The sequence below is a fragment of the Stegostoma tigrinum genome, unplaced genomic scaffold, assembly GCF_030684315.1.
Source record: "Stegostoma tigrinum isolate sSteTig4 unplaced genomic scaffold, sSteTig4.hap1 scaffold_345, whole genome shotgun sequence".
Lineage (NCBI taxonomy): Eukaryota > Metazoa > Chordata > Chondrichthyes > Orectolobiformes > Stegostomatidae > Stegostoma > Stegostoma tigrinum.
The window spans coordinates 99,651-126,536 of record NW_026728273.1 but is presented as its reverse complement, the minus strand read 5'-3'; the positions used below and the strand labels follow the sequence as shown (position 1 = coordinate 126,536).

Genomic DNA, 26,886 nt, shown 5'->3' with positions numbered 1-26,886 from the left:
GAAACAAATGTCGCGGAAGAGAAGGGAGGAGTTAGAGATAGACCAGGTGAAAGTGAGGGCAGGGTGGAAATTGGAGGTGAAATTGACTAATGCCTGGTTATCCCATGAGTTGGGATTGGACAGGCTAAGCTTGGGCCTACAGGAATTTAGCAGAGAATGAGGCAAATTATTTGATCCAACCCTGAGGAATCTTGACGCAGTTGATGAAGATGTTTCCTCTTGTGTGAGAATAAGGATCACTGTTTACTAATCATTTTAAATGAGGAAGAACTTGAGGAGAATCTTGGAATGCATGTAAAGAGAGATACACCACACGTAGAGATATATACAAGGTACAGAAACCCCTTAAATATTCAATTGTTTATTAAAACATTCATAGATAGTGAAGCGGATGTTCCGAGCGCCAACAGGGGGCGAAGGCATTCAGGAAATTAAACTGATATCATTTAAAAGAATCCTTCACTGGTTTTGGACTCAAAGCGGGAATGAGGATTTCTTTATTTTCCCAACCACTCGCATCCCAAGACAGATCTAGCTCTGAGACCAATAATCCATTGCTTTCAATCTCTCTCTAATCTCTAGCGTCTCACGCAGTGTCATGGGTTCCACTTGTCGAGTGCGTGGAGATTAACTTCTTGTTTTCTTTTCAAACCTGCAGCTGGTTGTAGAAAAGAGGAGTCATCTGAAAAAGGTTCCGGAGCACCAAGCAGGAGGGTTCTGTTCCCCAGAAGAGTTTTAACCCTTAGCCCCCCCCCCACCATCTCGGAATACAAAATACGTGGTTTGATTGAGCAGCACAGAGATGCCGTCTGTGTTCTGCTACTATGCAAAATCTCAGCGCCACGGGAGCAGCCAAACTAATGTGGCCCCCAGACTCTCTGCTTAAAGAAATCAGCCTTTACCGATGGTCCAAAGGACGAGTTTCTGGCTCCTGCATCTTAAGTTCGGTCCCCCCGGCTCCACCCCAAGTGGACAGAAAAATGAGGGCAGAGCAAAAACTACGAGGATTTTGAAGTAAGGATCAGTTTGACACGCTAAACGACTCTGGTCTGGCTGATGTGTGACTCCTCCAGCAGCATGGTTGGTTGACTCTTATCTGCACTATGGGCAATTAGGGATGGGCAACAGACAAGAGAGACCCTCAACCTGTGAGTGAAAAATGTCAAAACAAAAATAAGGCAGTAGATAGATTGAGGATTTGGCCAAATCCACAAGAGACTGCACTTTGAGGAATCACTGTCTCTAGTCTTGCTCTGATGCCTTCACGCAATGTGAGCATTGCCTGTCCCTAATTGCCCCTTGAGAAGGTGGTGCTGAGCTGCCCACCTTGGTTTGGGTGGCATCGGGACACCCCTCAGTGACATAGGGGAGGGAGCTTCAGGATTTGGACCCAGCCGACAATGCGTGATCTGGAAGGGGAACTTGGGGTGGGGGGGGGGGGGGTGGTCTTTCCATGTATTTGCTGCCCTTGTCCTTCTAGATGGAAATGGTCATGAGTTTGGAAGGTGTTGTCCTAGGATCCTTGGTATGTCTTGTAGATGGTACACACTGCTGCTACTGAGCATTGGTGGCGGAAGGAGTGGATGCTTGTGGACATGGTGCCAATCTGTTTGTCCTGGATGGTGTCGAGCTGTTGTTGGGGGCTATTGGTTCAAGAGTTCCCATTCCCTACCTACTGAGCATGGCCCAGGAACTTGGAGTGGGGACGTGGTCTTCCCATATGTCTGCTGCCCTTGTCCTTCTAGATGGAAGTGGTCTTGGGTTTGGAAGGTGCTGTCTTGGGAGCCCAGGAGCTATCAGCTTCGGGATCACTTGCACTGCAGGTGAGGAACAACGCTGCTTTGTTCTGGAGTGTCTTTCTGCTCTTTTCCCAGTCCTTCTGCCCTCTACAGTTCCAGACAGCCATTCCAGGTGGCCTAACTGAGGAATCAGGTGTTTGGCAGGCCAGTCAAAGATGGAGAGGGTGTGTTTGACCCATTTTGAACATGCACACAAAGCTAGCAACTGTAGGAGGCGGTAGTGCACTGTGAGTGGCAGTGGACAGGTGGTGGGAGATGGAATCAATAAGGCTGAGTCAGTTCCTACATAATGCCCATTTGGTGCAACAAGCAGTGCACTTTCTCACTATGCCAGGAGGAGGTGCTCTTCTGGGAGGGCTGGCCTAATTCAGCTATTGTGTTTTGATGAAGTTTGTTATTGTTAAGTGACATTGACCCAGGACAGGGACAGCACGGGGTTAGATACAGAGCAGCGCTCCTTCCAAACTGTCCTCCCATCAAACACTCCCAGGGACAGGGACAGCACGGGGTTAGATACAGAGTGACGCTCCTTCCACACTGTCCCCCCATCAAACATTCCCAGGGACAGGGACAGCACAGGGTTAGATACAGAGTAAAGCTCCCGCTACACCAGTCAGAGTAACCCGATGCCCAGTTATAAGCGATACACTCACTGCTGTAACCTATTCCCTGTACGAGCCTGTCCCCACATGGTTCCCCCCCAGTGTGTGAAATCTGAGCGATCGTGACAACTTGGGACAGGTGAAAAGGCAGTTTTATCGATGCTGTGAGGGCTGGTCAGATACCTTCCCCCGTTTTCTGAACGCAAACACTGCTTTGAAAGCAACCAGTCAGCTTCAGGGCAAGCGACAGACATCCTTGGACCACAGAAAGTGGAGGCAAATCCCACACCCCTCTAGCCCCCAATCATCTCTACCCCTGTGTTATGTTGTGGGTTCGGAGTGCCTCACTCATGATAGGAGCGTTGAGGGCAGAGACAGCAGGAAGGCAGGCGGGGCGGGGGCTCGGCTGGGTAAGGGGGGGGTTGTGAAGTGGGGTTGGAGGTGGTGGGGGGGGGGGGGGGGGTTTGCTGTGCCAGCCCGTAAATATGTGGCCTTTCTGCTAAGGTTTGCTGCTTCCCTCCCAAAGCGATTGAGGGCTGAAACTCAGGATGAGATTGACGTACAGTATTCCATGCGTGCTACTGACCGCCGACCCCCCAATCTCCCCTCTCCCCGTTCCGTCAGACCAGGGAGAGAGCTGCAAGCAAACCAGTAATGATGGTCATGGAGGCCTGGTGCGCTCTGCCACTGCTGCTGAACCTGACATTATAGATAGCCAGCACTTCCTCCAGCGTGTCCTCCCTGGCGATGCATCTGAATTCTCCGCTGCTCACTGGGTGATGCCTGTTGAATATCAGCAGGCAGGAGTCATCTTTGATGGTACAGGGAAACTGGTCCTTCTGGTTATAGCTCCAAGTGTAGTTGGCGTGGTAGGACTCGACTGGACAGGGCAGGTACAGGTACGCAGGCGAATGGACAGTCAGCTCTTGAGGCTGTTTGTTGAAAGTCGCCATACCTAGGGCGGAGGAAGCAGAGAGATCCATCAGATTCCCACCCATCACTCCTGGAGATTGGGAGCTGTCAGGGCCGTGCATGTTCCACCTGCAGCAGGACAGAGAGAGAGGAACGGCCAGTGTCGGGATGATGGGACAGGCTTGGGGGGAGTCAGGAGGGGAGCCTCTCGCAAATCGGGGACAGCACGGGGTTAGATACAGAATAAAGCTCTCTCTACACTGTTTCCCCCTCCCCCCCCCAATCAAACACTCCCAGGGACAGGGACAGCACAGGGTTAGATACAGAATAAAGCCTCTCTACTCTTTTAGACTGAGAGGCAGAGGAGGGAGCAAAAAGGGAGGTGATGGTTTAGTGATATTATCTCTGGATTGTTAACCCAGAGACCCAGGTAATGTTCTGGATACCTGGGCTCAAATCCCACCACAGCAGATGGTGGAAACTAAATTCAGTTGAAATTTGGAATTAAGTGTCTAATGTATCCAGTGTCACTTGTTGGGAAAATCCCATCTTGTTCACTAATGTGCTTTAGGGAAGGAAACTGTCATCTTTACCTGGTCTGGCCTACATGTGACTCCAGGCCCACAGCCAATGTGGTTGAGTCTTAGCTGCCCTCTGGGCAATTAGGGATGGGCAATAAATGCTGGCTGACCGGCAACACCCTCATCTTGTGAATGAATTTTAAAGAAATATGAGGGAGGGAAAAGGGTAGGGCTTAGCGCATTGCGAAGGTCTGTTGGAAAGGCAGGTGTGGAAAGAGAAATCAGAACTTGGTTGCAATAGTCTTCACAGTCTAATAGCCCATGGCACCTTGCTGACGTGCAGACCAGCTCGGAGGTGTCGGCAGGCGGCAAAAGCAGCTCGAGTGGACACCCTGAGGTGCAGATGGGGTAGTAACAGAGAGTTATTTGCCCCCCAGGTTAGAGTTGACCTGTCTGAGTCAGTAAAAGAGCTAGAATGATTACCTGCATCATCGTCGCAGATCGAGACATTGAGCTGTTCAATACTCTGGAGGATCTCACTGTGGTGTGAAACAAAACAATATTCATTGCACCTTGTCACCTGGTGAGACCCGCAAACTATATATTGCAGTCAAAGTCAGTCTTCATCAGAATGCACTGTCCCCCATCAAACACTCCCAGGGACAGGGGCAGCCTGGGGTTAGATACAGAGTAAAGCTCCCTCTACACTGTCCCCCCCATCAAACACTCCCAGGGACAGGGCCAGCACGGGGTGAGATACAGAGTAAAGCTCCCTCTACACTGTCTTCCGCCCCACCCCCCCCATCAAACACTCCCAGGGACAGGGCCAGCACGGGGTGAGATACAGAGTAAAGCTCCCTCTACACTGTCCCCCCCATCAAACACTTCCAATAACAGCACGGGGTGAGATACAGAGGAAAGCTCCCTCCACTCTGTCCCCAACCATCAATCCTTCCTAGGACAGGAACAGGAGTCATGTGTACACATTTCCCGTTCACATGCTGATTGTCATGGACGCTAGGCATCTGACAATGAAATGTGAGGCTGGATGAACACAGCAGGCCCAGCAGCATCTCAGGAGCACAAAAGCTGACGTTTCGGGCCTAGACCCTTCATCAGAGAAGGGGATGGGGTGAGGGTTCTGGAATAAATAGGGAGAGAGGGGGAGGTGCACCGAAGATGGAGAGAAAAGAAGATAGTTGGAGAGGAGAGTATAGGTGGGGAGGTAGGGAGGGGATAGGTCAGTCCAGGGAAGACGGACAGGTCAAGGAGGTGGGATGAGGTTAGTAGGTAGGAGATGGAGGTGCGGCTTGGGGTGGGAGGAAGGGATGGGTGAGAGGAAGAACCGGTTAGGGAGGCAGAGACAGGTTGGACTGGTATTGGGATGCAGTGGGTGGGGGGGAAGAGCTGGGCTGGTTGTGTGGTGCAGTGGGGGGAGGGGACGAACTGGGCTGGTTTTGGGATGCGGCGGGGGAAGGGGAGATTTTGAAACTGGTGAAGTCCACATTGATACCATTAGGCTGCAGGGTTCCCAGGTGGAATATGAGTTGCTGTTCCTGCAACCTTCGGGTGGCATCATTGTGGCAGTGCAGGAGGCCCATGATGGACATGTCATCTAAAGAATGGGAGGGGGAGTGGAAATGGTTTGGAAATGGCCTAGCGTCCATTGTCTGGAGCAGAAATGTAGTTCCCACTCCTGCTGGTGTGTATGTCTGTCCAAATCTGTTCAAAGGCCATTGAAAATGGCATCGTTTGCCAGTGCGCCAGGTGTAGGAAGATGCTGAGTGTTTGCACGATCGGAGACAGACAGTGGGTCCACAAAAAAGTGTATGAGAGAGATGGAATGGGGATGGGAGCACTGAAATGAGATTGGCCAGACGCATTACACAGAGGCCAGTATACAAACACAAAGTTGGTTTGCTGTTGCAGCAGGTAATTAAGAAGGCAAATGGAATATTGTCCCTCATTGCCAGAGGGATGGAGTTTACAAACAGGGAGGTTATGCTGTAGCTGTATACGGAGCTGGTGAGGCTATACCTGGAGCACTGTACAGTTTTTTTCTCCTTACCTGAGAAAGAATGTACTGGGCACTGGATGGGGACCAGGGGAGATTTGCCAGGTTGGCTCCAGAGCTGAGAGGGTCAGAATATGAGGACAGATTGAGTAGACTGGGATTATTCTCTTAGAAGAATAAATTGGGGGGGGGGGGTCTTGTAGAAACATATAAAATGATGAAGGGAATAGATAAGGTAGAGGCAGGGAGCGTGTACCCATTTGGTGAGTGAAACGAGGGGGACATAGCCTCAAACTAAAGGGGGACCAGATTTGGGATTGAGTTGAGGAGGAACTTCTTCACCCAAAGCGTTGGGAATTTGTGGAATTTTCTGCCCAGTGAGGCTGCCTCATTGAATGTTTTTAAGGCAAAGATAGATTTATGGAACAGGAAAGTGATTAAGGGTGAGCGGGTAAGGGGAGCTGAGTCCACAAAAAGATCAGCCACGATCTTATTGAGTGGCAGGGGCAGGCTTAAGGGGCCTACTCCTGCTCCCATTTCTTTTGTTCTTACATACCTCTCAGTATTGTTCGGTGCTCCAGCAACTGGCACACACCTCTTGCCGAACTGATGCCACCCACAGTACGGGTCTCTGGCAGCGACACACTGCCGACAGGTGCTGCCATATGACTCGCAGTTCGCCAGGGGGAGTCGGACCGTCTCCAAGGGGGTCCCAACGAACAGCTGTCCCTGGGTTGGAACAAGCGAGACGGTTAGCAGTCTGCGTCCTGACTTGCCATCTCCCTGGCGCTTTCCAAGTTGACAAGCGAACACAGGCGCCGAAGGCAAAAGCAGGATCATTGGGAGCTGAGAGTCTGTGCCTCTGAGCCAATCCCAGCCCAAATGTCCCTGCTCTCCTCGGTTTTCCTGACAATCCCCGATGCTTTAGTACGTAGCCCTTCCACCCACTTCCTCCGTCCACCTTCTTTCCCCTCCTTATCCTCCCCTCCTGAGGTACAGTGACAGGGAGACTCTTGGTGATTCCCCCCCCCCCGCCCGGATGGGGGCATGCAACCCAGAGTGAGATCAGCTATGGGGACGTGGATAGGAAGGGTTTAGAGGGATAGGGGGCTAAATACTGACAAACGGGACGAGATTAATTTAGGATATCTGGGTCGGCACAGACAAGTTGGGCCGAAGGGTGTGTTTCTGTGCCTATGACCACCTGAACCCCACCTTGGAACTGATGCAGGGGACAGGTCCTGTTCTGGTCCAATTATACCACCCCACCCCACCCCCAACCCCCAACAAATTTTCTGTCGCCCATCTCTGTCCTGCTCACTTGCAAGATTCCAACCTGATGAGTGCAGGCTGCATTTATGTCGCGCCTTCAGTCTGATCAAACACTGCCACACCAACCCCCACCCCTGCCAAAACAGGGGCACTTCTAAGCGTGCCAGAGTGAGGCAGAATTCGACCCCAGGAGGTACAGAGAGAGAGGTGACGACAGGCTGTTCCTGACTGATTGACACTGCGACAGGCTGTGAGAGCAGCTGATCAGAGTCCTACCGTGCTGGAGTCCAGTGTCATTGCTGAGACGGGAGCGTCAGTCGTAAAGGGGCTGAGCTCCGAGATGATAAAGGACTCCCCATTGTTGTGCAGGACTTTGTGGATCTTCCCATTCCCTTTGAAGAAGAACAAGCACAAAGCATTTACCATCGGGAGCCTCCCATGCACCCACCCGGCAAAACACCCGCCAGCCTCTTAAACATGCCTGGTCTATTTCATAGAGACAAGAGGCCATTCGAGCAGTGTGTGTGTACAGGCTCATAAAGGAGAGTAGCATGGACTGTTCCAGTGGGTTCTAACTTGTGTCGACTGGGACTATACTGTTTGGAATTTAGAAGAGTGAAGGGGGGGGGATCTTTCAGAAACATAAAATTATGAAGGGGATAGATAAGGTAGAAGCAGGGAGGACATTCCCATTGGTGGGTGACACCGGAACGAGGGGGGCATAGCCTCAAAATAAAGGGGGAGGAGACTTTGGGTTGAGTTGAGGAGGAACTTATTCACCCAAAGGATTGGGAATCTGTGGAATTCCCTGCCCAGTGATGCTGCCTCGTTGAATTTCTTTTTAAGGCAAAGATAGATTTTGGAACAGGAAAGGGATTAAGGGTGAGCGGGCAGGGTACAGGGAGCTGAGTCCACGAAAAGATCAGCAATGATCTTATTGAGTGGCAGAGCAGGGTTGAAGGATCCGAGTGGCCTACCCCTGCTCCAGTTTCTGACGTTCTTCATCCCATTCTCCAGCTTCATCTCTGTTGCCTCTTCACATTTACCGTCAATAACAACAAGAGGTCCTGCCTCTTCCCACCCCAGGGCGGGAGGGAGAGTGGGCTTTGCAGGAGGAATGTTATGGTCCCAACCAGTCTGGAGCGACCCACTGTAGGTTCACGTAGCAGGGGAATGTAGGCTTCAGGAGCGAACGTTAGGCCTCCCCAGAGCATTTTCCACGGTTGGACACTGGTGGATCCCATCCCGTTCCGAATGTTCATGACCCACCCAGCCACCGGCCTTAAAAAGCTTCAGTGACCCATTACATGAGGCAAAGGGCTCCAAAACCCTCTAAGAGGAACATTACTCACCTGGTCTCTTGTCCCTCATTTCAAAACGCTGCTCCCTCAGTTCGGGAGGCCACCACAAGAGGGAACGTCCATCTTGTCCAGGCCGCTCAGAATCTTACACACTTCAATATTCAAGCCCCCAGGGCAAAACAGACCCCACCTGCCTGACTTACTGGTTGTTGGATACACAGTTCATTGCAGGTACCAATCCAGCAAACCACATCCTTCTGTAAGGAAGTGAAGGCAACTGAGTATCATGGAATCCCTATGGAGTGGGAACAGGCTGTTCAGCCCATCGAGTCCACACCAATCCTCTGAACAGCATCCCACCCAGTCCCAGCCTCCTACCCTATCCCTGTGATCCTGCCTTTTCCACGGCCAACCCACCCTAACCCGCACATCCCTGGGCACTACGGGGCAATTTAGCACGGCCAGTCCACCCTAACCCGCACATCCCTGGGCACTATGGGACAATTTAGCACGGCCAATCCACCCTAACCCACACGTCCCTGGGCACTATGGGACAATTTAGCACGGCAAATCCATCCTAACCCGCACATCCCTGGGCACTATGGGACAATTCAGCACGGCCAATCTACCCTAACCCACACGTCCCTGGGCACTACGGGACAATTTAGCACGGCAAATCCATCCTAACCCGCACATCCCTGGGCACTACGGGACAATTTAGCATGGCCAATCCACCCTAACCCGCACATCCCTGGGCACTATGGGACAATTTAGCACGGCCAACCTACCCTAACCCGCACATCCCTGGGCACTACGGGACAATTTAGCACGGCAAATCCACCCGAACCCGCACATCCCTGGGCACTACGGGACAATTTAGCACGGCAAATCCACCCGAACCCGCACATCCCTGGGCACTATGGGACAATTTAGCACGGCCAATCCACCCTAACCCACACATCCCCGGGCACTACGGGACACTTTAGCACGGCCAATTCACCCTAACCTGCACGTCCCTGGGCACTACGGGACAATTTAGCACGGCCAATCCACCCTAACCCGCACATCCCTGGGCACTACGGGACAATTTAGCACGGCCAATCCACCCTAACCCGCACATCCCTGGGCACTACGGGACAATTTAGCACGGCCAACCCACCCTAACCCGCACATCCCTGGGCACTACGGGACAATTTAGCACGGCCAATCCACCCTAACCTGCACATCCCTGGGCACTACGGGACAATTTAGCACAGTGCTAACCACTGAGCCACCTATTAATCCAGGAACCCCAGGAATGTTGTGGGGACCCGGGTTCACATCCAGCCATGGCAGATGGTGGAATTTGAACCCAATTAAAAAATACGGAACCTAGAGTCGAATGATGATGATGAATCAGTTGTCGATAGTGGGGGTAAAAAAACCCCAGCCTGGCTCAGTGATGTTCTTTCGGGATGTAAACTGCCATCCTCACCTGCCCCCTAGGCAATATGTGGAGGAAATGGCCTACGGGTATTACTGCTGGACTGTTATTCCAGAGACCCAGGTAACATTCTGGGGACCCGGATTCAGATCCTGTCACGGCAGATGGTGGAATTTCAATTCAATAAAATATCTGGAATTAAGAATCTGATAATGACCACGAACCCAGTGTCGATTGTCAGGAAAAACTCATCTGGGTTCAGTCATGTCCTTTCGGGAAGGAAACTGCCATCCTTACCTGCTCTGGGCCTACATGTGACTCCAGACCCACTGCAATGTGGTTGACTCTTAACTGCCCTCTGGGTGATTAGGGATGGGTAATAAATGCTGCCTGGTCAGCAATGCCCTCAGCCTATGAATGAATAAAGGGAAAAAGAAATTGGGGATGGGCAATAAATGCTGACCCATGAGTGAACTCAAAAGAAAACACATTGATGCGATCACACTGCATACCTGTGCCGATGAACAGGACGGGGTGGTATTTCTGATTCGCAGCCTTCACCCGGTCGACTGTGATCTTAGTGTAGCTGGTGTGCTTGATGGTGTAGAGCGGCTGGTCTTCCCTGGGAGAGATGGAGTCCTCAATCTCTGGGTAGGTCCTGATCGCTGACAAGACATTTTTTGGAAGATTGCTGATGCCACACTGCAGGAGCAAGAGGAGAACGGTGCAAATTAAACTTTGCTCCTTTCCTTCCTGCACTTATCAGGACAGCCGCAAGTAACGCCATTCTTAGCAGGGAGAACAGCCATGGGTGCTGGTTGGTTGGCTAAGTTTGACTCTCATCAGTCAAGGGGTTGTTGCACAGTTCAGAAAATAACATGATGCCCCAAATGTGTTCCAAATACCCCCAAAGAAGTCAGTGCATCTACCCTCCAGCAAACCCAGGTGTGTCATTAAAACAATCCAGCCCCTTTCTCCCATGAGGCATAAATTGCTGTTCCCTTTCAAACGTGGTATTCTTGCAACAGTCCTCATGTCTAAAAAGTGAGAGAACCCTCTGAAGCAGTCCTCCGATTCTCATCAGCATTCAGATCTCGTAAACTGTATTTATACTCATTAGCCTGAACAATTATTGAGGAGTCCCAGTCTGGATTGGGGAGGATAAGAAACATGGCTGCTTCGTCAGATTCTGGTCTGTAACTGCATCCCGTGTATCTGATATTCTACTCATAAAACCGCCTGATTCCCTCATTTAGATTCCAGTCTGTAACTCTGTCCCCGGGGGAGTATCTGTTATTATGTATATAAACACCCGCCGAAACCCTTCGATCAGATTCCAGTCTGTAACTCCCTCCCCGGGGGGTATCTGTTACTTTGCATATAAACCACCCTGAACCCCATCGATCAGATTGCGGTCTGTAACTCCCTCCCAGGGGGGTATCTGTTATTCTGTATATAAACCCCCCCGAACCCCCCTCGATCAGATTCCAGTCTGTAACTCCCTCCCCGGGGGGTATCTGTTACTTTGCATATAAACCACCCTGAACCCCATCGATCAGATTGCGGTCTGTAACTCCCTCCCCGGGGGGTATCTGTTATTCTGTATATAAACCCCCGCCGAACCCCTCGATCAGATTCCAGTCTGTAACTCCCTCCCGGGGTATCTGTTATTCTGGAGATAAACCACCCCGAACCCCCTCGATCAGATTCCAGTCTGTAACTCCCTCCCGGGGGGGTATCTGTTATTCTGTATATAAACCACCCCGAACCCCCTCGATCAGATTCCAGTCTGTAACTCCCTCCCCGGGGGGTATCTGTTATTCTGTATATAAACCCCACCGAACCCCCTCGATCAGAGTTCAGTCTGTAACTCCCTCCCGGGGTATCTGTTATTCTGTATATAAACCACCCCCAACACCCTCGATCAGATTCCAGTCTGTAACTCCCTCCCGGGGGGTATCTGTTATTCTGTATATAAACCTCCCCGAACCCCTCGATCAGATTTTAGTCTGTAACTCCCTCCCGGGGTATCTGTTACTCTGTTTCTAAACCACCCCGAACCCCCTCGATCAGATTCCAGTCTGTAACTCCCTCCCCGGGGGGTATCTGTTATTCTGTATATAAACCACCTCGAACCCCTCAATCTAATTCCAGTCTGTAACTCCCTCCCGGGGGGTATCTGTTATTCTGTATAAAAACCCTCCCCCGAACCCCCTCGATCAGATTGCAGTCTGTAACTCTCTCCCCGGGGGGTATCTGTTATTCTGTATATAAACCACCTCGAACCCCTCAATCTAATTCCAGTCTGTAACTCCCTCCCGGGGGGTATCTGTTATTCTGTATAAAAAACCTCCCCCGAACCCCCTCGATCAGATTCCAGTCTGTAACTCCCTCCCCGGGGGGTATCTGTTACTCTGTATATAAACCCCCCCAAAACCCCCTCGATCAGATTCCATTCTGTAACTCCCTTCCCAGGGGGGCATCTGTTACTCTGTATATAAACCCGCACCAAACCCCCTCAATCAGATTTTGTTTGTAACTCCCTCCCCGGGGGGGGTATCTTATTCTGTACATAAACACCCCCCGAAACCCCCTCGTTGCCATTCTGTAATTCCCTCCCGAGGTATCTCTTATTCTGTATATAAACCCCACCGACCCCCTCGATCAGATTCCAATCTGTAACTCCCTCCCGGGGGGGGTATCTGTTATTCTGTATATAAACACCCCCCAAACCCCCTCGATCATATTCCAGTCTGTAACTCCCTCCCGGAGGGTATCTGTTATTCTGTATATAAACCCCCCCAAACCCCTCGATCAGATTCCAGCCTGTAACTCCCTCCCGGGGTATCTGTTATTCTGTATATAAACCCCACCCCGAACCCCCTCGATCAGATTCCAGTCTGTAAATCCCTCCCGGGGTATCTGTTACTCTGTATATAAACCCCCCTGAACCCCCTCGATCAGATTCCATTCTGTAACTCCCTCCCCGGGGGGTATCTGTTACTCTGTATATAAACCCTCCCCCGAACCCCCTCGATCAGATTCCAGTCTGTAACTCCCTCCCGGGGTATCTGTTATTCTGTATATAAACCCCCCCCGAAACCCCCTCGATCAGATTCCAGTCTGTAACTCCCTCCCAGGGTATCTGTTATTCTGTATATAAACCTCCCCGAACCCCCTCGATCAGATTCCAGTCTGTAACTCCCTCCCGGGGGGTATCTGTTATTCTGTATATAAACACCCCCCAAACCCCCTCGATCATATTCCAGTCTGTAACTCCCTCCCGGAGGGTATCTGTTATTCTGTATATAAACCCCCCCAAACCCCTCGATCAGATTCCAGCCTGTAACTCCCTCCCGGGGTATCTGTTATTCTGTATATAAACCCCACCCCGAACCCCCTCGATCAGATTCCAGTCTGTAAATCCCTCCCGGGGTATCTGTTACTCTGTATATAAACCCCCCTGAACCCCCTCGATCAGATTCCATTCTGTAACTCCCTCCCCGGGGGGTATCTGTTACTCTGTATATAAACCCTCCCCCGAACCCCCTCGATCAGATTCCAGTCTGTAACTCCCTCCCGGGGTATCTGTTATTCTGTATATAAACCCCCCCCGAAACCCCCTCGATCAGATTCCAGTCTGTAACTCCCTCCCAGGGTATCTGTTATTCTGTATATAAACCTCCCCGAACCCCCTCGATCAGATTCCAGTCTGTAACTCCCTCCCGGGGGGTATCTGTTATTCTGTATATAAACCACCCCGAACCCCCCACGATCAGATTCCAGTCTGTAACTCCCTCCCAGGGTATCTGTTATTCTGTATATCAACCCCACCGAACCCCTCGATCAGATTCCAGTCTGTAACTCCCTCCCGGGGTATCTGTTACTCTGTATATAACCCCCCCCGAACCATTCGATCAGATTCCAGTCTGTAACTCCCTCCCCGGGGGGTATCTGTTACTCTGTATATAAACCCCCAAAAAGCCCCTCGATCAGATTCCATTCTGTAACTCCCTTCCCAGGGGGGCATCTGTTACTCTGTATATAAACCCTGCCCCGAACCCCCTCGATCAGATTACAGTCTGTAACTCCCTCCCAGAGGGAATCTGTTATTCTGTATATAAACCCCCCCGAACCCCCTCAATCAGATTCTGTTTGTAACTCCCTCCCCGGGGGGGGTATCTTATTTTGTATATAAACACCCCCCGAAACCCCCTCGTTGCCATTCTGTAACTCCCTTCCCAGGGGGGTATCTGTTACTCTGTATATAAACCCCCCCCCCCGAACCCCCTCGATCAGATTCGAGTCTGTAGCTCCCTCCCCAGGGGGGCATCTCTTATTCTGTATATAAACCCCACCGACCCCCTCGATCAGATTCCAATCTGTAACTCCCTCCCCGGGGGGTATCTGTTATTCTGTATATAAACCCCCCCCAAACCCCCTCGATCAGATTCCAGTCTGTAACTCCCTCCCGGGGTATCTGTTATTCTGTATATAAACCCCCCCCAAACCCCCTCGATCAGATTCCAGTCTGTAACTCCCTCCCCGGGGTATCTGTTATTCTGTATATAAACCCCCGCCGAACCCCCTCGATCAGATTCCAGTCTGTAACTCCCTCCCGGGGGGTATCTGTCATTCTGTCTATAAAACACCTCAAACCCCCTCGATCAGATTCCAGTCTGTAACTCCCTCCCGGGGGGTATCTGTTATTCTGTATATAAACCCCCCCCGAACCCCTTCGATCAGATTCCAGTCTGTAACTCCCTCCCCGGGGAGTATCTGTTATTCTGTATATAAACCCCACCGAACCCCCTCAATCAGATTCCAGTCTGTAACTCCCTCCCGGGGGGTATCTGTTATTCTGTATATAAACCCCCCCGAACCCCTTCGATCTGATTCCAGTCTGTAACTCCCTCCCGGGGGGTATCTGTTACTCTGTATATAAACCCCGCCGAACCCCCTCGATCAGATTCCAGTCTGTAACTCCCTCCCGGGGGGTATCTGTTATTCTGTATATAAACCCCCCGAACCCCCTCAATCAGATTCCAGTCTGTAACTCCCTCCCGGGGTATCTGTTATTCTGTATATACACCACCCCGAACCCCTTGATTAGATTCCAGTCTGTGACTCCCTCCCCGGAGGGGGTATCTGTTACCCTCCTGATTAGATTACCATCTGTCGCTTGCTCCCCAGTGTTGGTACCAGCCTGACCCATCACCATCAGCAAGTTGGCATGTGCCCACATTCGGCTATTTGACCACAGTGTAGCCTCACAGCAGCTGAGGCTGTATGAAACCATGGTGTTGTTCAGCCTCCCTGCCCTTCCGTCGACACCCTGCACATGACTGTCTGGCCACATGAGAGGTGGTTAGGGGGGGTTTGGGGAGGGGAATCTCTGTGTCCCTTGGCACCGTACCGTTCCTGGCCTTGGACTTGCGGGCAGGTTGCCAGTGAAACCCTTCAGCTTGGAGGTTTTAAACGCCCTGTCTATGTCCGCTTGTTTGTAGGCACAGATTGCAGTGGAGTTCCTGTGGAGTAGAGAACACCAGAAGGATCAGTAACACCATTCTTCACTACCCCACCATGTTTGTGATCAGGCATCACATTCGTGGTTTGACCAACAAAGCTGGTTCTCTAGGAGACATTTTGAAAAGGGAGCAGAATTAGGCATTTGGACCCATCGAGTCTGTTCCACCATGTGATGTGTTTCTCAACCCCACTCTCCTGCCTTCCCCCCATAACCTTTGATCCCTCTCACTCATTAAGAACCTATCCACGTCTGTCCTAACAGATAGGAATTGTTTAGAGAGACATGGGAGGTAAATGGGACTCTTCAGTTTAGGAAACCTGGTCAGCATGGACGAGGTGGGCTGAAGGGCCTGTTTCCGTGCTGTATACTTCTCTGACTCTGTATTGAAGACACTGAATGACTTGCCCTCTGCAGCAATAAGTCCCACAGATTCCCCACCCTCTGGCTGAAGAAATTCTTCCTCATCTCAGTTCTAAAGGGTTGTCCCTTCATCCTGAAGCTGTGCCCTCGGGTCCCAGTCTCTTCCACTCGTGGAAACATCTTCTCCACATCCAGTCTATCCAGGCCTCTCAGTATTCTGTAAGTTCGATCAGATTCCTCCCGTCATCCTTCTAAACTGCACTGCGTACAGATCCAGAGTTCTCAACCACTCTGCGTACGGCAAGCTCTTCATCCCCAGGACCATTCTTGAGAACCCCCTCCAAGACCAGCACATCCTTCTTTAGATACGGGGCCCAAAGCTGCTCTTAATATTCCGAACGTGATCTGGACCAGATCCTGACACAGCCCCAGCAGTACATCCCTGTTCCTCCAACTCTCTCGAAATGAATGGCAACATTGCATTTGGCTTCCTAACCACCGACTGTGCCTGCACGTTAACCTTAAGAGATTCCTTAGTTTGCCTACCAAGTCTTTGTGCTTTGAAAAGTCTTGCCACAAATTCTCATTAATCCCTGTGGTGTGTGTAAAAAATGGGGTTTGTGCAGAGACCTGTATGTGAGATCACTTTTCGAGAGTGTAACCTCATTCATAGCTTGTACCCGTGGGGCAAAATAGGCACTGGGCACGGTGGGGGTGGGGAGAGGGAGCACATACATTGAAGGTCGGGGGGAGTTTAGCTTTATTGGTCAGTGCATTGAGAATAGGAGTTGGGAGGGACATGTTGTAGCTGTACAGGGCATTAGTTAGGCTCCTTTTGGAATACTGCGTTCAATTCCAGTCTCCCTGCTACAGGAAGGATGTTGTGAAACATGAAAGGGTTCAGAAAAGATTTACAAGCACGTTGCCAAGGTTTGAGCTATAGGGAGAGGCTGGGGCTATTTTCCCTGGACTGTCGGAGGCTGAGGGGTGACCTTATACAGTTTATAACATCATGCGGGGAAGGATAGAGTGAATAGCCAAGAATAGGTGGCATGGTGACTCAGTGGCTGGCACTGCTGCCTTGTGGCGCCAGGGACCCTGGTTCAGTTCCAGCCTCAGGTGACTGTCTGCATGGAGTTTGCAGGTTCTCCCTGCATTTGTGTGGGTTTGCTCTAGTTTCCTCCCACAGTCCAAAGATGTGCGGTTTAGGGTGGACTGGCTGTGATTAATTGTCCCGTAGTGCCCAGGGGTGTGTGGGTTAGGTTGGACTGGCCGTGCTAAATTGTCCCGTAGTGCCCAGGGATGTGCGGGTTAGGGTAGATTGGCCGTGCTAAATTGTCCCGTAGTGCCCAGGGATGTGCGGGTTAGGGTGGACTGGCCGTGCTAAATTGCCCCGTAGTGCCCAGGGATGTGTGGGTTAGGGTGGATCGGCCGTGCTAAATTGTCCTGTAGTGCCCAGGGATGTGCAGGTTAGGGTGGGTTGGCCGTGCTAAATTGTCCCGTAGTGCTCAGGGATGTGCGGGTTAGGGTGGATTGGCCATGCTAAATTGTCCTGTAGTGTCCAGGGATGTGCAGGTTAGGGTGGGTTGGCCGTGCTAAATTGTCCCCATAGTGCCCAGGGATGTGCGGGTTAGGGTGGATTGGCCGTGCTAAATTGCCCCATAGTGCCCAGGGATGTGCGGGTTAGGGTGGGAATGGCCGTGCTAAGTTGTCCCGTAGTGCCCAGGGATGTGCGGGTTAGGGTGGATTGGCCATGCTAAATTGTCCTGTAGTGTCCAGGGATGTGCAGGTTAGGGTGGGTTGGCCGTGCTAAATTGCCCCATAGTGCCCAGGGATGTGCGGGTTAGGGTGGGAATGGCCGTGCTAAGTTGTCCCGTAGTGCCCAGGGATGTGCGGGTTAGGGTGGGTTGGCCGTGCTAAATTGTCCCGTAGTGCCCAGGGATGTGCCAGTTAGGGTGGGTTGGCCGTGCTAAATTGTCCCGTAGTGCCCAGGGATGTGCGGGTTAGGGTGGGTTGGCCGTGCTAAATTGTCCCGTAGTGCCCAGGGATGTGCAGGTTAGGGTGGATTGGCCGTGCTAAATTGTCCCGTAGTGCCCAGGGATGTGCCAGTTAGGGTGGGTTGGCCGTGCTAAATTGTCCCGTAGTGCCCAGGGATGTAGAGGTTAGTTGCATTAGACATGCGAAATGCAGGGTTAGGTTTGGCGTGGTGGTGTGGGCCTATTTCCACACTGTAGGGATTCTATCATCTTTTCCCCGGGGTTGGGCGCGTCCAAAACTAGAGGGCAGAGGTTTCAGGTGAGAGGGGAAACGTTTAAAAGGGACGTGAGGGGCAATTTTTTCACAGAGAGGATGGTGCGTGTGTGGAATGAGCTGCCAGAGGAAGTGGTGGATTCTGGTACAGTTACAGCATGGATGGGTACATGGATAGGAAGGGTTTGGAGGGATATGGGCCAAATGTTGGCAAATGGCACTAGATTAATTTAGGATATCTGGGCCAGCACGGACGGGTTGGGCCGAAGGGTCTATTTCCGCACTGTACACCTCTGCTGACCTAAATGGGACTGCATCAATTTCAGGTAACTGGTCAGCATGCACGAGTTTGGCTCAAGGGTTTGTCTCCATGCTGTACACCTCTATGACTCTATTCAGTTCTGGTGGCCCTACATTTATTGCCCATTACTAATTGCCCCTTGACAAGGTGGGGGTGAGCTGCCTTCTTGAACTTCTGCAGTCCACATGCAGTGGGCAGGCACACCATGCCACTTCGGGAGGGAATTGCGGGATTTTGACCCCAGCGACACTAATGGGATAATGGGCCACATGATATCTGCGTTCCCCATGCTCGCCCTGCACTCACCACAAACTGGAAAAGATCCCGTACACTGTGCTCCTGTGAGGCTCGTTCTCCACGTCGAGGACAGCAACGTCTTGAATCTTGTTGAAGTACCTCTGCTTGGTCGGGAAGCCACAGATTAGCCGAGCCTTTAAGAAAGTTGTCCAGGAGTCTTGAGTGTTCTTCGATGACCCCTCATCAACCTGAAGGAGGCAGCGGAAAGTAAAGGGGGGGTCGAATATAAGGCACAGTTACGCCTTTGGGAAATGGCTCATAGTCTGGGCTTAGTTTGGGAATAGCAACTCAAAAGAGTCCAAATCACGAACACCATTGGCCAACTGCAAGCCTACACCAGCTCTAGTTCATTGTTCCAACACGTAGGCTGAATTGAAATTCGGTGAGATTCCATTCTCGCCCCAGGAATTGCAGGACGTTTTCAGTCTCCTCCCGTCAGTTTGAAAGCTCACCCATCTCCCACTCGGGCCTCAGCTTGAGGCCCTACTCTCAGAGGTGGCTCTTCAGGCCTATAACCCTACCCTGCCTCCCTCCCCACACGCCAGATACAGTAATGTCCATTGGGTGTGGTCTACATTGACTGAAGTCCTTTTTTCATTCATTCACGGGATGAGGGTGTCGCTGGCTAGACCGCATTTATTACCCATCCCTAATTGCCCCAGAGGGCAGTTTAAAGTCAACCGCATGGCTGTGGGTCTGGAGTCACATGTAGGCCACACCAGGTAAGGATGGCAGTTTCCTTCCCCATAAGACATTTAGTGATCCAGATGGGTTTTTTTCTTGATAATCAGCAATGGATACACAGTCATCACTAAACTCTTTAATTCCAGAGATCGTGGGAACTGCTGACGCTGGAAATAATCCAAAAAATCAAGGTGTAGAGCTGGACGAACACAGCAGACAAAGCAGCATCATAGGAGCAGGAAAGCTGACGTTTTGGGTCTGGCCCCTTCCTCAGCTTTCCTGCTCTTCTGATGCTGCATGACCCTTCTTCAGAAACCCCCACCCTCACACCACCTACACTCACCTATACTGGGTCCATTCCCACCTCCTTGACCTGTCCGTCTCCTCTCAACCTATCGGCTCCTTTATCCACCTTCCATCCACCTGCCCCTCTCTTCTCTATTTATTTCAGAATCCCTTCCTCCACCCCCATTTCTGAAGAAGGTTCCAGACTCGAAAAGTTAGCTTTCCTGCTCCACTGATGGTGCTTGGCCTGCAGTGTTCATCCAGCTCGACGCCTTGTTTTCATAATTCCAGACTTTTTTATTGAATTCCTGCTGTGGTGGGATTTGAACCCAGGACATTACCTGTGTTTTTGGATTAACAGACCAGCAATAATCTCTCTAGACCATCACGTCTCCTAATTCTCCTACGTTCTAATGGTCAGAGGCCCCTGCCTGTATTTTACTGGGACTGTAACGGACAGAGGCCCCTGCATGTATTTTACTGGGACTGTAACGGACAGAGGCCCCTCCCTGTATTTTACTGGGACTGAAACGGACAGAGGCCCCTGCCTGTATTTTACTGGGACTGTAACGGACAGAGGCTCCTGCCTGTATTTTACTGGGACTGTAACAGACAGAGGCCCCTGCCTGTATTTTACTGGGACTGTAATGGACAGAGGCCCCTGTCTGTATTTTACTGGGACTGTAACAGACAGAGGCTCCTGCCTGTATTTTACTGGGACTGTAACGGACAGAGGCCCCTCCCTGTATTTTACTGGGACTGTAACGGACAGAGGCCCCTGCCTGTATTTTACTGGGACTGTAACGGACAGAGGCCCCTGCCTCTATTTTACTGGGACTGTAACGGACTGAGGCTCCTGCCTGTATTTTACTGGGAGTGTAACGGACAGAGGCCCCTCCCTGTATTTTACTGGGACTGTAACGGACAGAGGCTCCTGCCTGTATTTTACTGGGACTGTAACGGACAGAGGCTCCTGCCTGTATTTTACTGGGACTGTAAGGGACTGAGATCCCTGCCTCTATTTTACTGGGACTGTAACGGACAGAGGCCCCTGCCTGTATTTTACTGGGACTGTAACAGACAGAGGCCCCTGCCTGTATTTTACTGGGACTGTAACGGACAGAGGCCCCTGCCTGTATTTTACTGGGACTGTAAGGGACTGAGATCCCTGCCTCTATTTTACTGGGACTGTAGTGGACAGAGGCCCCTGCCTGTATTTTACTGGGACTGTAACAGACAGAGGCCCCTGCCTGTATTTTACTGGGACTGTGAGGGACAGAGGCTCCTGCCTGTATTTTACTGGGACTGTAACAGACAGAGGCCCCTGCCTGTATTTTACTGGGACTGTGAGGGACATAGGCCCCTGCCTGTATTTTACTGGGACTGTAACGGACTGAGATCCCTGCCTGTATTTTACTGGGACTGTAACAGACAGAGGCTCCTGCCTGTATTTTACTGGGACTGTAAGGGACTGAGATCCCTGCCTGTATTTTACTGGGACTGTAACAGACAGAGGCCCCTGTCTGTATTTTACTGGGACTGTGAGGGACAGAGGCCCTTGCCTGTATTTTACTGGGACTGTAACAGACAGAGGCCCCTGCCTGTATTTTACTGGGACTGTAAGGCACAGAGGCCCCTGCCTGTATTTTACTGGGACTGTAACGGATAGAGTCTCCTGCCTGTATTTTACTGGGACTGTAACGGACTGAGGCTCCTGCCTGTATTTTACTGGGACTGTGACGGACAGAGGCCCCTGCCTGTATTTTACTGGGACTGTGAGGGACTGAGATCCCTGCCTCTATTTTACTGGGACTGTAATGGACAGAGGCCCCTGCCTGTATTTTACTGGGACTGTAACGGACTGAGATCCCTGCCTCTATTTTACTGGGACTGTAATGGACAGAGGCCCCTGCCTGTATTTTACTGGGACTGTAACAGACAGAGGCCCCTGCCTGTATTTTACTGGGACTGTGAGGGACAGAGGCTCCTGCCTGTATTTTACTGGGACTGTAACGGACAGAGGCCCCTGCCTGTATTTTACTGGGACTGTAACAGACAGAGGCCCCTGCCTGTATTTTACTGGGACTGTGAGGGACATAGGCCCCTGCCTGTATTTTACTGGGCCTGTAACGGACAGAGGCTCCTGCCTGTATTTTACTGGGACTGTAACGGACTGAGATCCCTGCCTCTATTTTACTGGGACTGTAATGGACAGAGGCCCCTGCCTGTATTTTACTGGGACTGTAACAGACAGAGGCCCCTGCCTGTATTTTACTGGGACTGTGAGGGACAGAGGCTCCTGCCTGTATTTTACTGGGACTGTAACGGACAGAGGCCCCTGCCTGTATTTTACTGGGACTGTAACAGACAGAGGCCCCTGCCTGTATTTTACTGGGACTGTGAGGGACATAGGCCCCTGTCTGTATTTTACTGGGCCTGTAACGGACAGAGGCTCCTGCCTGTATTTTACTGGGACTGTAACGGACTGAGAGCCCTGCCTGTATTTTACTGGGACTGTAACGGACAGAGGCTCCTGTCTGCTTTGACAGAGACTGTAATGGGGGAAGTCCTGAGCTAATCTCCTCGGGATCTGGTTTAATGCTTTGATCCCGTGCTTTACCTTGCACACCCGTCCAATGCAGGACCTGACGGCTCGCTCTGAAACCTCACTGCCATCAGACTCACTGAAGAAAAAGTAGATCTCGTCCTTACTGCTGTCCGTCATCCTAATCCAGGTGGATCCCACAAACCTCGGATCTGGGAACAGAAGAAGCGATAACTGGTCATGCATTAACAGCAAAGTCAGAGGAGGGGCCGGGGGAAACCAATCTGTGTTGTAGAGCACAGGCCCGTGTATTCTGAGAGATGGAGCCTCAGTCGGAGAAGCAGGACCCTGGACAGTGCCAGCAACAGGACCACAGGCCTGCATCGAGAGTCGGATGGAAGTCTGCAAGAGTGTGGTGCCCATTGAGTCAAAATCCTGCACTGCACCATTTCCCATAGGGTCCATCTCCCGGCCAGCTCTAATCTAGAGAAGGTCCGATGCCTTGTATCAGTTAGTAGAGTATCCTCTCTCTCTCTCTCTCGTTCCGCACTTACCTTGAAGCCACTTGTCTTCAGTCCTCAAACTCTTCAGTCGTCCATAGCTTCGCTGGATCGCACCACTGCCAAGGAAGGAGTTACCGATGGCTGAGTAGAGGCTTCCCTCTGTGGCCAAGAGATTGAGAAGCATGAAGATGAAACCCAACTGGATTTCCGCTACCACTCGGGTCATTAACAGTGGCATACAGGCAGCCTGTCCCAGTCAACCACCCAGGGATCAGTGCCTTAAGGTTAGGGCTAATCCCAACACAAGAGCAGCAGGGTGTGGCTATGTCAGGACAGAGTACAGTCCTGACACAAGACATGTCGCTGTGCTCTGTTGTAAGTTCAATCCCAATGGACCCAAACCTTCCAAACACTTCTCCTACTCACTCCCACTCTAGCAATCCCAACGGACCCAAACCCCTTCCCATTCACTCCCACTGCACACCATCCCAATGGACCCAAACCCCTTCCCATTCACTCCCACTGTACACACTCCCAATGGACCCAAACCCCTTCCCATTCACTCCCACTGTACACCATCCCAATGGACCCAAACCCCTTCCCATTCACTCCCATTGTACACCATCCCAATGGACCCAAACCCCTTCCCATTCATTCCCATTGTACACCGTCCCAATGGACCCAAACCCCTTCCCATTCACTCCCACTGTACACCATCCCGATGGACCCAAACCCCTTCCCATTCACTCCCACTGTACACCATCCCAATGGACCCAAACCCCTTCCCATTCACTCCCACTGTACACCATCCCAATGGACACCAACCCCTTCCCATTCACTCCCATTGTACACCATCTGAATGTACCCCAACCCCTTCCCATTCAGTCCCATTGTACACCATCCCAATGGACCCAAACCCTTTCCCATTCACTCCCACTGTACACCATCCCAATGGACCCAAACCCCTTCCCATTCACTCCCATTGTACACCGTCCCAATGGACCAACCCCCTTCCCATTCACTTCCATGAATACCAGCCCAATGTGCCCCAACCCCTTCCCATTCACTTCCATGAACACCATCCCAATGTACCTCAACCCCTTCCCATTCACTCCCACTGTACACCATCCCAATGGACACCAACCCCTTCCCATTCACTCCCACTGTACACCATCCCGATGGACCCAAACCCCTTCCCATTCACTCCCACTGTACACCATCTGAATGTACCCCAACCCCTTCCCATTCACTCCCACTGTACACCATCCCAATGGACTCAAACCCCTTCCCATTCACTCCCATTGTACACCATCCCAATGGACTCAAACCCCTTCCCATTCACTCCCAATGTACACAATCCCAATGGATCCCAACCCCTTCCCATTCACTCCCATTGTACACCATCCCAATGGACTAAAACCCCTTCCCATTCACTCCCAATGTACACAATCCCAATGGACTCAAATCCCTTCCCATTCAGTCCCATTGTACACCATCCCAATGGACCCAAACCCCTTCCCATTCACTCCCATTGTACACCATCCCAATGGACCCAAACCCCTTCCCATTCACTCCCACTGTACACCATCCCGATGGACCCAAACCCCTTCCCATTCACTCCCACTGTACACCATCCCGATGGACCCAAACCCCTTCCCATTCACTCCCATTGTACACCATCCCAATGGACCAACCCCCTTCCCATTCACTTCCATGAACACCAGCCCAATGTACCCCAACCCCTTCCCATTCACTTCCATGAACACCATCCCAATGTACCCCAACCCCTTCCTATTCACTCCCATCCTAAACAATCCCAATGGAGCCAAACTCCTTCCCATTGGACCCAAACAATTGCCTGTTTTACCCCTTTTTGAGCTCCAGTAAAGCACATCGAACAGGGCGGGTGATGTTTTATTTCAGGGATGCTGGATTTGGGGAAGGACGAAGGTGACCTTCCTGTGTGTAAATCCCCCTTCGCTTGAGTGCATGTTCCAATTAGCCTTGCTGGGTCCAGGACTTCTCCTAACTCAACAGCATTCCCCACCCCACCACAGTCCTGTAATCCTACATCTCCCATGGCCAATCCACCCTAACCCGCACATCCCTGGGCACTACGGGACAATTTAGCACGGCCAATCCACCCTAACTCGCACATCCCTGGGCACTACGGGACAATTTAGCACGGCCAACCCACCCTAACCCGCACATCCCTGGGCACCACGGGACAATTTAGCACGGCCAATCCACCCTAACTCGCACATCTCTGGGTACTACAGGACAATTTAGCACGGCCAATCCACCATAACCCGCACATCCCTGGGCACCACGGGACAATTTAGCACGGCCAATCCACCCTAACCTGCACATCCCTGGGCACTACGGGACAATTTAGCACGGCCAATCCACCCTAACCCGCACATCCCTGGGCACTACGGGACAATTTAGCACGGCCAATCCACCCTAACCTGCACATCCCTGGGCACTATGGGACAATTTAGCACGGCCAATCCACCCTAACCCGCACATCCCTGGGCACTACGGGACAATTTAGCATGGCCAATCCACCCTAGCTTGACCATGGGAGGAAGCCAGACCAAACCTTTTACAGACACAGGGATAACGTGCAAATTCCCCACATCCGAGGGTGGAATCGAACCCAGGTCCCTGGTGCTGTGAGGCAGCAGTGCTAACCAGTGATCCATCTGACTGAAAGATAATGCTCCCCCACCCCGACCCATCCCCCCATCATTCCCTCTGCATCGAGAGCTGGACTTGCCAGATCAGCTGAAGCATGGTGACCAGGGAGCGGGTATGATGCCCACTTGTGGGCCGCCATCTGGCCTCACCATAAGAATGCCCACCGAGTAATAGCCTTGGAGCCCTCGCCCATTACTAACCAATAGTGGTGGTGGACGGCGGTTGCATTGGCGATGGTGGTGAGATCTCTCTCCCATCTTTCACTATCCTGTGTCCTTGTCTGTCAGTGGCCAATTGTGTCGCATTGTCGCGCTGTAAGACAAGAATCACAGAATGCCTACCGTGTGCAAACAGGCCCTTTGGCTCAAAAAGCCCACACCGAACCTCAGAGCATTCCACGCAGACTCATCCCCCTATAACCCACCTAATCCTGGGGGCAATTTGGCACGGCCAATCCACGCTAACCTGCACATCTTTGGACTGTGGGAGGAAACCGGAGCACCCGGAGAAAACCTGGAAGAGGTGGCAGGATCACAGACATGTTCGGAGTAGGGCCGTGATTCTTACACATTAACAATGGACCGTGGCAGCATTGCAGGCAGCAGTGTACCATCACACGAAGGAATAAGGGTGGAGGGAGTGAATGGGCAATGCTGTGGCTGGTACAGTTTGCAGCCAGCGTGAGGTTATCCAAGTCAGAACGATGAAGTTAGACCAGGATAGTTTCTAGATGGTTTAAGGCTCGTCTTGTGAATGAATTTTTTAAAGTGTCCCTCACTCAACCTTTACCCACACGAGTAGGGAGGGCAGTTAAGAGGGCGTATGGGACGCCTGCCTTTATTGGTCGGGGAATGGAGTACAAGAGTCAGGATGCTGTGTTACAGCTTTATGAGAGTTTGGTTCGGCCACACTTAGAGCATTGTGTTCAGCTCTGGTCCCCACGTTACAGGAAGGGTGTGGAGAGGGTGTAGGAGAGGTTTACCAGGATGCTGCCCGCATTACAGGGTATGAGCGATAAGGGGAGGCGAGAAGAACTCGGGTCGTTTTCTCTGGAGGTTGAGGGGAGACTTGACAGAAGTCGGTAAAATTATGGAATGCACAGATAGGGGTGATGGTCAGATTGTCTTTCCCCAGAGTTGGAATGTCTACGGGGCATGTATTTAAGGTGAGAGGGGGAAGTGTTTTTACACACAGGGTGGTAGGGGTATGGAACATGCTGCCAGGGGGTGGGGGCAAGTACATTAGGGGCACTTAAGGGGCTTTTAGATAAACAGATAGATATGCAAGGAATGGAGGGATATGGACCAAGGGCAGGCGGAAGGGATTAGTTTCATTTGGCATCACGTTCAGCACAACACTGTGGGCTGAATGGCCCGTTCTCGTGCTGTACCGTTCTATGATTGATCAGGGTAATTTCCAGTTTGATTTGATGTTAATTACACTGGATGTCCAACAGGACTTTGGGGCTCAGGGGCACAGATCTTTAAAACTCCACCAACAGGTACAGAGAATAATTAAGATAGCTAATGGAAAACTGGCTTTAATATGGAGAGGACTGGAAATATAAGGATGCAGACGTTACGTTGC

The 26,886-nt window shown here is 51.5% G+C and overlaps 1 protein-coding gene and 1 long non-coding RNA gene across 2 annotated transcripts in view; one reads left to right on the top strand and one right to left on the bottom strand.

Moving 5' to 3' along the window:
- LOC132208271 (uncharacterized) overlaps positions 1-26,886 on the top strand; it is a 52,941-nt gene that overhangs the window by 12,792 nt on the left and 13,263 nt on the right. The window contains exon 2 of the long non-coding RNA XR_009444355.1: positions 659-1,014. This is a non-coding gene — a long non-coding RNA (uncharacterized LOC132208271). The remainder of the gene's footprint in view (positions 1-658; positions 1,015-26,886) is intronic.
- The window catches only part of LOC125449731 (semaphorin-7A), a 31,925-nt gene continuing 5,415 nt past the window's right edge, over positions 377-26,886 (bottom strand). The window contains exons 5-14 of the mRNA XM_059643942.1: positions 25,500-25,611; positions 22,651-22,758; positions 22,172-22,308; positions 18,592-18,770; positions 15,261-15,372; positions 10,357-10,546; positions 7,397-7,512; positions 6,405-6,577; positions 4,318-4,373; positions 377-3,356 (exon numbers count right to left, since the gene is read on the bottom strand). Of these exons, the coding sequence (XP_059499925.1) occupies positions 3,022-3,356; positions 4,318-4,373; positions 6,405-6,577; positions 7,397-7,512; positions 10,357-10,546; positions 15,261-15,372; positions 18,592-18,770; positions 22,172-22,308; positions 22,651-22,758; positions 25,500-25,611 (1,518 nt within the window). The 3' untranslated portion in view covers positions 377-3,021. The remainder of the gene's footprint in view (positions 3,357-4,317; positions 4,374-6,404; positions 6,578-7,396; positions 7,513-10,356; positions 10,547-15,260; positions 15,373-18,591; positions 18,771-22,171; positions 22,309-22,650; positions 22,759-25,499; positions 25,612-26,886) is intronic.